Source organism: Nannospalax galili, unplaced genomic scaffold (genome assembly GCF_000622305.1).
Source record: "Nannospalax galili isolate Female #2095 unplaced genomic scaffold, S.galili_v1.0 scaffold490, whole genome shotgun sequence".
Lineage (NCBI taxonomy): Eukaryota > Metazoa > Chordata > Mammalia > Rodentia > Spalacidae > Nannospalax > Nannospalax galili.
In genome coordinates, this window is record NW_008329666.1 from 2,016,535 (window position 1) to 2,029,180 (window position 12,646).

Consider the following 12,646-nt stretch of genomic DNA (forward strand, 5'->3'; position numbering starts at 1 on the left):
ATAATTTTATTCTAAAATTATAAATAGAAATTCTAAGACTCTCAGGTCAGGACTGCATGTGGAAGTAGAATTGATAGCCAGAATTCATAGATGATGCCTCAACTGCTTGCCTACTTTGGGGGTCGTTAAGGTGTAATAAAGTGTGTTCTTAGATGGGCAGACAACGAGGGGAGACAGTAGACTTAAGGACAAAACAAAGTACTGCTTGGGGTTGTTTCTTTTTTAAGTTGTTGCTAATAACTCATCCAGTTTCTCCTCTTTGGAAGTCTCAACTACTATGAGAGTGCATTGTGAGCTGTAATGAACACCATGGTAGAACAGTGGAATTTAACTTTCCTTGCTCAAAAGCATAGACTGTCAGGCATGGTGGCCTACAGCTTTAATTCCAGCACTCGGGAGGCAGAAGCAGGTGGATCTCCATAAGAGAGAGGCCAGCTTGGTCTACATAGCAAGTTCCAGGCCATCTCTGGCTACAGGGAGACCCTGTCTCAAAAAGATCAAAAAATAAAATAGACCAACAAAACTAATTCCAATTTGAGTCTCTCTTTATTCTAGCTCAATTAGAGTTAATAGAACTGTTCTTAAATATTTTTAAGACAGTTCTTAATGTTCATAATATTCATAAGAATATCCAAAAAGAGTATTCGCAGGGTACGATGGGGCTGATGGGGCATGGGCAGCATAACCATGAGCAGAGACAGCACTAATCCTGGCTTCAAGTGATGGACTCTGCTTAGAGCATGACACATGACTACATCAGACACTTCAGCAGCTGCTGTACTGGCCTAGATGTGGAGGTCAGGGGCCCAGACCCATATCCAACCTTGTGGAGATGATATGTAAGTTGTTTGAGCAGCTAGGAAAGAGAATAAAGTTTGCCTCAAACATTCACGGCACATACTTGTAGTGAAAAATGATTAATTATTCTTCTAAAGTTCAAATTTAGGAATCTAATAAGCTAGGAATTAAAACCTGAAAGGTAATATAATTATAGATTAGTATTAATTTTTGTACCTAATGGCCTGGATTGAAATCCCGCCTCAAGCACCTACTTAATTAACAGTTAACCTTCAGTATGACACTTAGACATGGTGTCTACATTTCTTTGTTGAGTTTTAAACTGTTGCTTAACTATTCACCTAAAAATTGACCCACAGATATAATTTCTTTCATTTTTTATTTTATGTGTATGTGTGTGGGCCTGAGTGTATGTCTGTGCACCATATGTGTGCAATTGCCCGAAAAGTCCAGAAAAGGTGATCAGTTTCCCTGGAACTGGAGTTACAGATATTGTGAACTGCCCTGTGTGGGTGCTGGGAACTGAACATGGGTCCTCTGTAAGAGCAACAAGTGCTCTTAAGTACTGAGCCATCTCTCCATCCCCCAGAGTTGTAGCTTCTAAATTAATCTTTGTAGGTAAGCTTGTCAACTAAAAGTAATTATGTGACTAATTCTCAGTTTGTCTGAGATACTCCCACATCTCTGGGCTGGAGAGATAGCTCAGTGGTTAAGAGCACTGGCTGCTCTTGCAGAGGACCTGGGTTTGAGAAGGAACACGGTCAAATCAAATAAGGTGGAAGAAAGAACTTTTATACTGCACTGTGTCCAACATAAGAAAATTTGTCGCTTTTTGTTGTAGTTCTCAAATTTCTTTCAGAAACTACATAGATTTAACATTATAGCTCGTGAACTTGGACACTTTAAGCACTCTAAAATATCTCACTGAAAACTAACACTATTTAACAGTGTCCTGACTGCAGATCTGGCTCTGCACTACAGTGGGCTGTTCCCTCTGTTGGTGACTTATCCACTCAGAATGTGTGTAGGTGACTTTCTGGGTTACTCTCGGCAAACTGTTGTTTGGGGTGGCGCTGAACGTAGATACCATCGCCATCATTTTGGTTGACACCCTTAATAGCAACAAAGTATGCTGATTTCTTCATTATTTAACAAATATTAATTAGCGGCAGCCCTGTGCTGAGGGCACTGGTGTGGCTGATGCTGTAATAAACAAGACAGATGAGGTCCTAATACTTAGCTTTCCTTGACTGGGAGAGAGGCTTCCAGCTGGAAAATCAACAAGAAAACACAAACGAAATGTGACAAGGCTTCCTGTAGCAGGTGAGATTTGAGCAGAAACTTGTCACCAAGGAGGCTATGGTTACCTGGACAGAAGGAAGCCATACAGAGTTAGTGCAGAGGAACTCAGAGATTGGTGAAAAATGAGGACAGAGACAGCAAAAGCCAGGTGAAATTCAGCCTGTGGGCCATGACAAAGCCTGTTGGTTTGGTTCTGAAAGAAACCAGATGCAAGTGGAGGGGTTTGAGCAGAAACCTGATAGTGTTTTATTTCAGGGTTTTTTTTTTTTTTTTGTTTTTTTTTTGAGATAGGATCTCCCTGTAGCTATGTAGACCAGGCTGGCCTTGAACTCACAGAGATCACCTGCCTCTGCCGGCCTGAGTGTATGTCTGTGCACCATATGTGTGCAATTGCCCGAAAAGTCCAGAAAAGGTGATCAGTTTCCCTGGAACTGGAGTTACAGATATTGTGAACTGCCCTGTGTGGGTGCTGGGAACTGAACATGGGTCCTCTGTAAGAGCAACAAGTGCTCTTAAGTACTGAGCCATCTCTCCATCCCCCAGAGTTGTAGCTTCTAAATTAATCTTTGTAGGTAAGCTTGTCAACTAAAAGTAATTATGTGACTAATTCTCAGTTTGTCTGAGATACTCCCACATCTCTGGGCTGGAGAGATAGCTCAGTGGTTAAGAGCACTGGCTGCTCTTGCAGAGGACCTGGGTTTGATTCCCAGGACCCACATGGTGGCTAACAACCATCCATAACTCCAGAGATCTTACTTCCAGTTCCAGGGATTCTGACACCCTCTTCTGACCTCTATGGGTATTACATGACACGAGCGCACCCACCTACAAGCAGGCAATACACTTATACAGATAGAATAAAAATGATGAATAAAATATTTTTTAAAAAGAATAACCATCTTTTATTCTCAAAATCATTCCAATTTGATGTTTTGTGTGTACATGTTTTTGTGTTCATGTATATGCACATCTATGTATGCATATGCATGCGTGTACATGTGTATATAGATGCTGAAGGACAGTATGTATTGTTGTTCTTCAGGGGTTGCCCACTTTTTTTCCTGAGACAGGGTCTCTCATTAGACTAGAATTCACCTAGTGGGACAGGCTGACTGTCCAGCAAGCCTCAGGACCCACTTGTCTCCTCCCCAGCACTGGGAAGGATTACTAGTATGTACTACCACACAGGGCATTTTTTAAACGTGGCCTTTAGAGATTAAATCAGCTCACATGTTTGTAAGGCAAGCACTTTACTGACTGAGCCATGTTTCCATCCCCAATGGTATATCCTATTAGTGTAGTTACAGAGATATTAAGCTATATGTTCCTCACAGATGAGCTTCAATACCTGTTTATTGTCCCCACACATATAACCATCATTATCACAGTTCCGTTTTAATTTTCCTTAAAGAAAAGCTAATTCATCTTAATATATATGTATTCATGAACAGTTCTATGACCCTGTGTTAGCTTTTAGTTGCTGTGAGAAAATTACTGAGAAAATCATCTTAAAGGAGAAAAGATTGGTTATGGCTAACAGCTTCAGACCTTTCCCTTCATGGTTACTTAACTCCATTGTTTCTGGTGGGGCAGAACATCATGGTGGGGAGCAGCCCGTGGAGCAAAGATGCTCAACTCATGACAGCCAAGAAGCGGGGAGGTGGGGGTGGTAGGTCCTTAATAGCCCATTCAAAAGCACCTCATCATCTCTTACTTCCTCCAATAAGTCTTCTCCTCTAACAACTGCACCCCGCCCCCCAAAGCACCACAGATTGGTGACCAAGCCTCACATGGCTGTTGAGGACATTTTGGATCCAAACTATGGGGTGCACAGGGATCTCGGGGCGCCAGCTGCTAGCGTGGCGCCGGTCCCCTGCGCCCACCTGGAAAGCGGCAGGTCCCGGGGCCGTCTGCTCTGCGTTGCTGGCGGGCCCCTGCTTCTCCGCTGTGATATGGGCGTGCGGGAATCTCGGGGCGCCAGCTGCTGGGCGTGGCACCGGTCTCCCACACGTCGCTGGGGTGCACGCGGTCCCGCACCGCATTGCTGTGGGTCTCTGCTACTGGGGCTGGCCCGGTCGGGTTCTGTCCCAATTTCACCCGTGCACTCTCTCTCTGAGTTCGGCCCGTCAGCTGCCGGGTCTCGAGGAGAGGTGCGGGAAGGCTGAAGCTGGATTTCCGTGAGTCAATGACGGAAGGATAGCGCCCCCAGGGAGGCTGGATCGTAGGCAGTAAGACACAGAACTCAGCTCAGTCAGTGGCACAGCCCTTTTATTCAGTGACTTAGCTCGGCTCCAAGTCTCTGTGATCCAGCTCCGATTAATTGGGGGAAACCAGGATATTTATACTATGGGGGTGGTAGTAAAAACCTTAGCTGATAGGTACTTTTAGGATGCCTCATTTACATAGGGAAGTGGGCTCCTGCCAGACTGCCTGAAAATCACACAGGAAAACCAGAGTGGGAGGCCATGTTTCTGTGATGGCTTCTTCGAAAGATGAGTCAGGAAGATGCCAGGAAGGCACCCTGCTGAAAAAGGAATCTCTGCATATGAGGCCGAGCCCATGGGCTATCAGGACATGAAGAGACTGCTACTTTACACAACAAGGATCCCCAACACAAACCATAACAGACCCTTTGTTTTCCACATGGCAAAATCTTAAAAATTCAACCTCCTGTTTCTTGCTAGACTCGTCCCCTTGTTCTATAGTCTGCTCCATAGTCCAAGGCTCAGGCACAAGCCACAAGGATCAGGCCCAGGCCTGAAGCCACATATCTGTGCTCCTCCCAGGCCTGTACCTGAAATACATGTTTCCCATTCAGTCTTCTGCCAGAAAGTACTTCTCATTTTTCAATTGCCAGCTCCAAGTTTTCTTCCACCATAGTTTTTTCACTGTGTTATTGTTGGGAGTACATGTTTGTATTCCCTACCCATTTGTGAGCTGCGTTTAGAGTTACTACATTCAGATTTTTACTTGTGGGAGTACTCTTTGAACTGTTTTTAGTGGAGTTGAATTTCATATTGATTTGTGTGCAGTACACATATTGCCTAAAGTCCTCAGAATTTTCTTTCACTCCCTCATGTAGGAGTGAAGACAGGACAAATACTTTTTGATTGTCTGTTTGGCTTTTTTTGTTTGTTTTGTTCTGTTTTTAAAGATCTGACATTTTCCTTTGAACAAGAAACCGTGCAGCTAAGAAGTACTGTTAAACTACGTAATAGGGTATTACCAAGTGTTGTAAATGTTTTCTCCCTAGGGGTCATTGAAAACAAAGGAAAGCTGACAAGCTGTTAAAACCAAGAGGATCCTACGAAGACAATGACAAGTAACTGCAATGTGGCATGGAAACCAAGTGAACCCAAAGAGAACAAGACAGGTCTGTGTATGCAGAACTTGTTATAGCAAAAGACTGGACCACCATCACCAGGTTTGGCCCAGACTCAATCAAAGGCACCACTCAGAGGAGTTGGAAAGCTCCAGGTGTATTCTAATTGGAGCCTGCTGGATGTGGCTAGCAAGAAGCAGAGCATCCTGTGTGATGAATTACAGATGCTTTTGGCTCTCTGTAGTTGGACCTAAGTCAGAAACTGGAATGAAAATCACAGATATTTGTTACCAAATTCTGGATGACTAGGATCAGTTGCTATAGAGCTGGTCATTTGGCTTACTAAACAGGTTGCTGTGAGTTGTAGGTTGGAGTTCTATTTTTCTATAAGCTGTGGATATTGTCCAGTTATATATTTCTCATTAGTACCCTCACGAGATCCTGGAACAGTAAAAGGAATAAAGTTAAAATTAAGGGAATTGGATAAAACTATGGATTTAATGACAGAGCAATATTAGTTTTCCCTTATAATCTATGTGCAATACTTATGTTAAAAGTTATTGGTAGTGAAAATTGGGCAGTGCTGATGTACAAAAGCACAACTCTCACTCATAGGATAATGGATGGTTTATTCTGGAGTCAAATATAAATGACCATGGTCTGGGAACACAGATTTAAGTTACTCCAGATTCCATGTTCCAGGATAGACAGTTTCATGATGTTTTGATGGTAACAGAACAAAGTCATAAATCAAGAAATTTTTCAAATACATCGATGGAAACACCAGAGTGGCAGGTTACAGCAAATCGGAAAAACCTCTGTCATAGGTCTCAGACACTCTTTAATGGCACTCTTAGCTTTTTGGTTGGTGAAGCTAGTGATCTGCTAAGTTAATACATTTCAAAAAGTTCCACCTGGTCCTCATAAGGATGTTAGATCAGACACAGCAGTGGGAAAGGAGCTGGCTAATCATGAGGGCTAAAGACAGCCCAAGATAAATTCTAATTAGACTCTGGACCTGCAACATCCAACCTCTCCACAATCTTTGAAATTCTAATCAGCTAATCAGCCTGACAGAAGGTTCAGTAAAAGGTGTAGCTTCTGCAGTTCCCCCGTTGGCCAAGCATCACATTTTTTTTGCATGTGGAAGTCACATATTATTTATTAATATTATTAATGTTCCATATCACTAGGGAAGGCTTCTTAGGATCTGATGTAGATGAGGCTAAGTAGTAGCCAGGAGAGGGGAATGCTGGTAAAGACATTAAGGAAAAACTCCTGGATCTTATCGTAAAAATCTAGTAGTCATGATGATCCTGATCTGATTTTTTCATTATTCTTTAAGCCTCTGTATTTAGAATAACATGACACATATTAAGAGTAATATACCTAAAATTCAAGAAATCAAGGATGCTGTCTGGCCTAATGAAGTGAATGTAACAGATGAAGGCAATAGGCATTTTAAACAACCAAATTTATAATTAAAAAAAAACTAGATTGACTATATGTTTCCCCCATTTTACAGTTATTTGTACTCTATGAACTACCTCATTTATACAGTAAGTTATATGGGAACTCTCTAAAATTTTTTCTCAATTGTTCTGTGAACCTAAAACTCTTCTACTGAGGACATTAGAGAAGAAATTGAAAGTTCCTAAAAACAAATGAAAATGATATTGCAACCTACCAGGTTCTCTGGGAAATAATTAAGACAGTTCTAATAGGAAAGTTTATAGCTATGTGTTCATACTAAAAGTGATTTCAAGTAAATAAGGCTCTAGGAAAATAAGAAGCCAATCCCAAACCCAGTCAGTAGATGGCAAGAAATAATAAAGATTAGGGCACACATTAATGGGCTAGTGTAATTAGTTACTTTTCTGTTGCTGTGATAAAACATCATGGCCATGGCAATTTATAGAAGAAAGAGTTTATTTGGACTTATGGTTCCAGAGCAATGAGTCCATCCAGAGAGGTCAGGAAACAAATTGCCAAGTGGGGGCTGGGGGCTTCATGGGAGGGTAGATATAATGCAGTGATATAGAGGGGGGAGGAAATACTAGAGTAAGAAGAGATAATTGAGTTAGGGAATGGGAGGGCAGGGCAGAGGAGGAAGTATAGGGAGGGATTTCTAACATTAGAAAAAGCCATATGGAAACTAACTACTATAGAAACTCCTTGTAGCATAGTCATATAAAGGATTTAAAGCAGTTACCTTGTAACAGGGAAACATTGCCCCTACTAAACACCTACCATTGGCTAGCAAAGTAAAAGCCCAGTGCTGGGGATGGACTCCCTCCCTTGAAGCTGTTGATCAGGGGATCCCATAGACCCTCAAACAATACTGGACATTGCCCCTGCTCTTGTTTACCCACCAGAACTGGATGGTAAGACTCTGTTTTTGAAGACACTACATACATGAGCTGTAGAAAACATAAGGAGCAATAAAGCTGGTGCTGACTTCAAAGCCTCATTTCTCCTGGCTAGCTTACATAGTACAGGAAGGTGCTATGCATGTTATCAGAAGAAAAAATTAATCATTAACCTTACCTTGCTGTGAATCCTGCACACTTCAACAACTGGCCTGGCAAGATATGACCTCCAGTACAAAAGTGGCAGGACTGTGATGGGAATAACCAATCACTTTATAATTAGATTTAAGTTCTGCTTCATAGGATGAAGCTCATACCCAACATTAATATCAGGGTTAGGAACATGTGGCTACACAGGCTGTAGGCCATAGAGGAGAGTCTAATACTATTATCCTACTAAGTAGATATAGTATTAAATGAACTCTAATGACTTATTGTTATACCCATAGATAAAAACATCTCTCACCTCTCAACAGAGACGCTTTTGCAGCTGATGGTGATCAACACAGAAATCCACAACTGGCCAGTGTGCAGAGAATAAGAGACTTCAGAATGCTTATCCCTGAATAGGCCACCTACATCAAACTTCTGCCTCCAAAGGCTCAGGGATCATTGAAGAGGTGACCACAAGGAAACAAAATTTTCCAGACAGCTGGTCAGTTACCCATATGAACCCGCAGCAATGATGACAGCATGCACAAGTCCCAAGCAAGTTCAAACCAAACAAAATCCCGGCATAGATGTGGGGAAGTAAGAAATCCCAACCCTACCTGAGGAGCTATTTGGAACTGATGACTTCTGGGAAGAGGAGAGTCAGTCTCTCTTAAGGGTGTGGCTTTTGGTAGGTTAACAAGGCTCCAGTGAATGAACCATCCTGAAGGGCATTTTGGGACACAAATTTCACTCTATAGGTATTAATATACATGGCAGAGTAAATGAAATCAGATGGGGACATTAAGAGGGGTGCAGATGCAGGAGGGGATATAAATATGATCAAAATACATTGTCTTAAATTCTACAAATTCACTTAATTTTTTTCATAAAAAGAATGCGTCCTTAGATTGTTCTGATGGTAAAAGTGCTTCCATGACAGCCTGGAGAGCTTAATTTGATGCCTGAAACTCACATAAAAGAAAGGAGGCAACTAATTCCAAAAAGTTGTCCTCTGACCTCCCCACACACTTTCACTGTTGACTGCATGCCCTCCCCCAGATATCACACACTCATTTACTAATTAATGATAATAGTAGTAATAATAATGCGAAGAAGAGAAAAAGCTTTCTACAATCTCATGCTCCTAGACAAGCAAAGTTGCTATTTTGATTGCTTACTTATATATATTGTATAAGTAAATGATTTATGTAACTCTACAATGTTAGAATAAAAGGGAATTGCCAGTCACATGATACTCGGAAAAAGAACTTCAGATGTGGAACTACCCAAGGGAATTTTTCCTATTAAAAAAAAAGTTGTAGAACAATGCCTTTAACAATATTCAGATTACACACACACACACACACACACACACACACACACACATAAATATATGTCTTTTTGAGACAGGGTCTCTCTGTAGCCCCAGCTGTCCTGAAACTCACTTTTAGACCAGGCTGGCTTTGAACTGCCTGCCTCTGCCTCCTGAGTGGTGGGATTACAGGTGTGCGCCACCATGCCCAGCCTATAACTATTCTTTAAAAAAAAATTTCATTTATTATTTTGAGTTTATGTGTATGAGTGTATTGCCTGCATGTAAGTGCACCCGAGTTGTGCAATGCCACAGAGGTCAGAAGAGGGTATTGGATCCCCCTGGAACTGGAGTTATAGACAGTTGTTAGCTGCCGTGTGGGTGCCAGGAATGGAACCCGGGTCCTCTACAAGAGCAGCCAGTGCTCTTAACCGTTGAGCCATCTCTCCAGCCCCGTAGCTGAAATTACTCTAAAAAGGTGTCTTCTTAAGCAAACAACCCCCTCCCCCCACAAACCAAGCAAAGAACACTGAAAGCTCCCTTGTCTCCATACTGCCTCTCGTACTCCGTACTCCGCATTCACTTCTTCAGCAGATCCTGGCAGTGGACTCAGTGTTTGACCACGCCTCCCCTCCTCCGCTGCTGCTAGCATAGCATTACTGCTTCGTCTCTCACGTAGCCTGGCTTCATGATGTTCACCACCTCTATCCCTTCTATTCCTGCCTCTCTAAATTGCTTTCCCACTCTATTTTATGCAGCCTAGAAGGGCCCACATGACCTGACCCATGGAACATCTGCCCTGATTTCCACAGCCCCTCCTCTTACTGGCTTGGTTCCACCAGAGAAGTTAGCACACTCACCTTAAGCCATTTGATCCCCCCTCTTTTAAATATTTTTTATTATTTTTATTTTATGATATGAGTATTATGCCTGCATGTGTGTAAGTGCACCTGTATTGTGCAATGCCCGAGGAGGTCAGTAGAGGGTGTCCAACCCTCTGGAACTGGAGGGTTGTTAGCTGCCATCTGGGTATGGGGAATTGAACCCTGGTCCTCTGCAAGAGTAGCCAGTGCTTTTAACCGCTGAGCTATCTTTCCAGCCGCTGTTCCCCTTTTTGAGTGCTGACTGCTTCCCTTCCTCGTGTCAATCGAGTCCCCAAAGAAGAAAGACCTTCCTTGAATGTCCTGTGTAATGCTCATGGTATTTAGCACTTACTGATATTATGTCTACTTTGTTTAATGTTTACCTCTCAGACTGTGAAAATAAGTTTCATGAGCAACCTTCTCTATTTTGTTCACCCATTGTATCCCCAGAGCTAGTCCCAGACACTCAGTAGGCCCTCAGGAACTTCGAAGGAGTGGGTCTGCGAGCATCGGGGATGAACAAACCTCATCAGTGATCTGCAGTTGCTGCAGTTGCAGAGTGCCCATATTCTTTCCAAAAGACTCATAATTTTGATTCAGTCAAATAAAAATATGATTTCAAAGACAGTTTAGTTCATATATATATATACATATATATTTCATTTTACACAGGGTGAGTCAATTAAACTTGATCTGTGAAGGAAGTTAAGATTCCTTACATAAATTTATAGTCATAGGTATGTGGGTTGTCTATAACTCAAATTTCTATGTCACAATTTCTGGAACTGTTTCAAAAATACATAACCAGTGTTTATTGAGTACAGCTAGCCTTCAGCACTATGGCTTTACCACTCCCTCTACTTGGATGCTAGTTTAAGCTATAAGCATAAACTCCTGATACAGAGTCAGATTTCTGCACACTACCACAAAATTCATCAAATGATCCTTGCTTTAATACTTTGACACCCCCCGAATCCCCCTCAGAGAATAAAGTCCAAATCTTTTAGCCTTGACTAATTACTGTATTAATGATGCAGGGTTTGGGAAAGCAACAGGACATTTCATGGCCCAGTTGAGGACCATCCAAAGATTTAAGATGCCAGCCACTCAGGGATATCAAAGAGTGACTTAGGACAGTGGCTCACACCAAAGATCAATGAACTAGACTCTTGTGGGAGTATGTAAAATGGAAGCAAGGCTTTATTAAAAAGTATTTCAGGGCTGGAGTGATGGCTCAGTGGTTAAGAGCACTGGCTGCTCTTGCAGAGGACCCAGGTTCAGTTCTCAGCGCTCACATGGCAGCTAACAACCACCTGCAACTCCAGTTCCAGGGGATCCAGCACCCTCTTCTGGTCTCCACAGGTACTGCACAGCGCTGGTGCACTTACATGCATGTAGGTAAAACACTCATACACATAAAGTTAAGATAAATAACTAAAATATTTTAAAGAAGTATTGCAGAGAGTTCAGAAAATTAATAAATGTGAGAAATTAAGGAAAAGTGATATAAACTCCCAAAAGTTGGGAGGAGTTTCAAAGAGAGGGGAAAAGCCCCTGAATTTAAAGAGTTTTACAGGGCCATGGGAGAAACTGGACAAAATCTGAGGTCATCTCTATTGAGATTGGTTAATTCCCTGGGCTATCATGGGTCAAGCCAATGGAGGGCCTGCACACTCTATGCATGTTCCCCTACCCCAACCATGAGCTTCCCACCCAGTTCAGGGTGGTAGAAGCCCCATCTGTCCATCTCTGACTCCAGCCTTGACCTTGACTGTCTGCTGGCTATCAGTCACTGGCTGTTGTAGCTACCCTTAAAGTATCTCAGTGCTGTTAATTATGCTAAGATTCTTTGTTCTCACATTTACATTACCAGCTCCAGTTACAAGCTTTACTGTGGTGGAGTGGTAATCCTATCATAGCCACTAAGTTGTAGTTGTAGTCTTTTTTGGTTACCTCCTATTTAGCCCCTTGTATTTGGGGTGGTCTCAGGTGGTCTCCTAGGTAAAAGCTTCTTGTTAGAAACCATCCTTACTTACTTATAATAAACTTAGTTTATTATAATTAGCTGCATTAGAAACAAGGTATTCAAGGCAAGAATAGGAAGGGGGTTAATGCCTGGCCTATGTCCCTCAGGTGTGTGTGGGGAGGCAGCAGAGAGGTAGCCAGCCTGCTGCCACTGGCCTAGAGCTTTTTTCTTCTCTTATCTGTCTAGCTCGGCTATTTCACACCTGTTATGGAAAATCTTGTGACTGATTTTGCCTTTTGCCTTACATACCTATCATGCTGGAAGGCAGTGCTTCCTGTTTCTTATCAGAGAGAAAACTATGTAAGTCACATGGTTTCCAGGAATCCAAAACTTAGAGAAACTGAAACTTATGCTACTAGGGCATCTGGCCCACTAGATTGTAACAGGATACTAGTCTGCCACGCTAATAAGGGATCCCATATGCTGTGTTATGATTGGACTATTACCCTTATATAAGCCCGTACTTTCCTGCAATAAAGCAGATCTGTGTCACAAGATTTT

At 42.2% G+C, this 12,646-nt stretch overlaps 1 protein-coding gene across 1 annotated transcript in view; it reads left to right on the plus strand.

Annotated features, from left to right (window-relative positions):
• LOC115071694 (basic salivary proline-rich protein 4-like) overlaps nucleotides 1–5,570 on the plus strand; it is a 13,164-nt gene extending 7,594 nt beyond the window's left edge. The window contains exon 3 of the mRNA XM_029567358.1: nucleotides 5,354–5,570. Coding sequence (XP_029423218.1) covers nucleotides 5,354–5,391 — 38 coding nt within the window. The 3' untranslated portion in view covers nucleotides 5,392–5,570. The remainder of the gene's footprint in view (nucleotides 1–5,353) is intronic.
• Nucleotides 5,571–12,646: the final 7,076 nt, after the last annotated feature.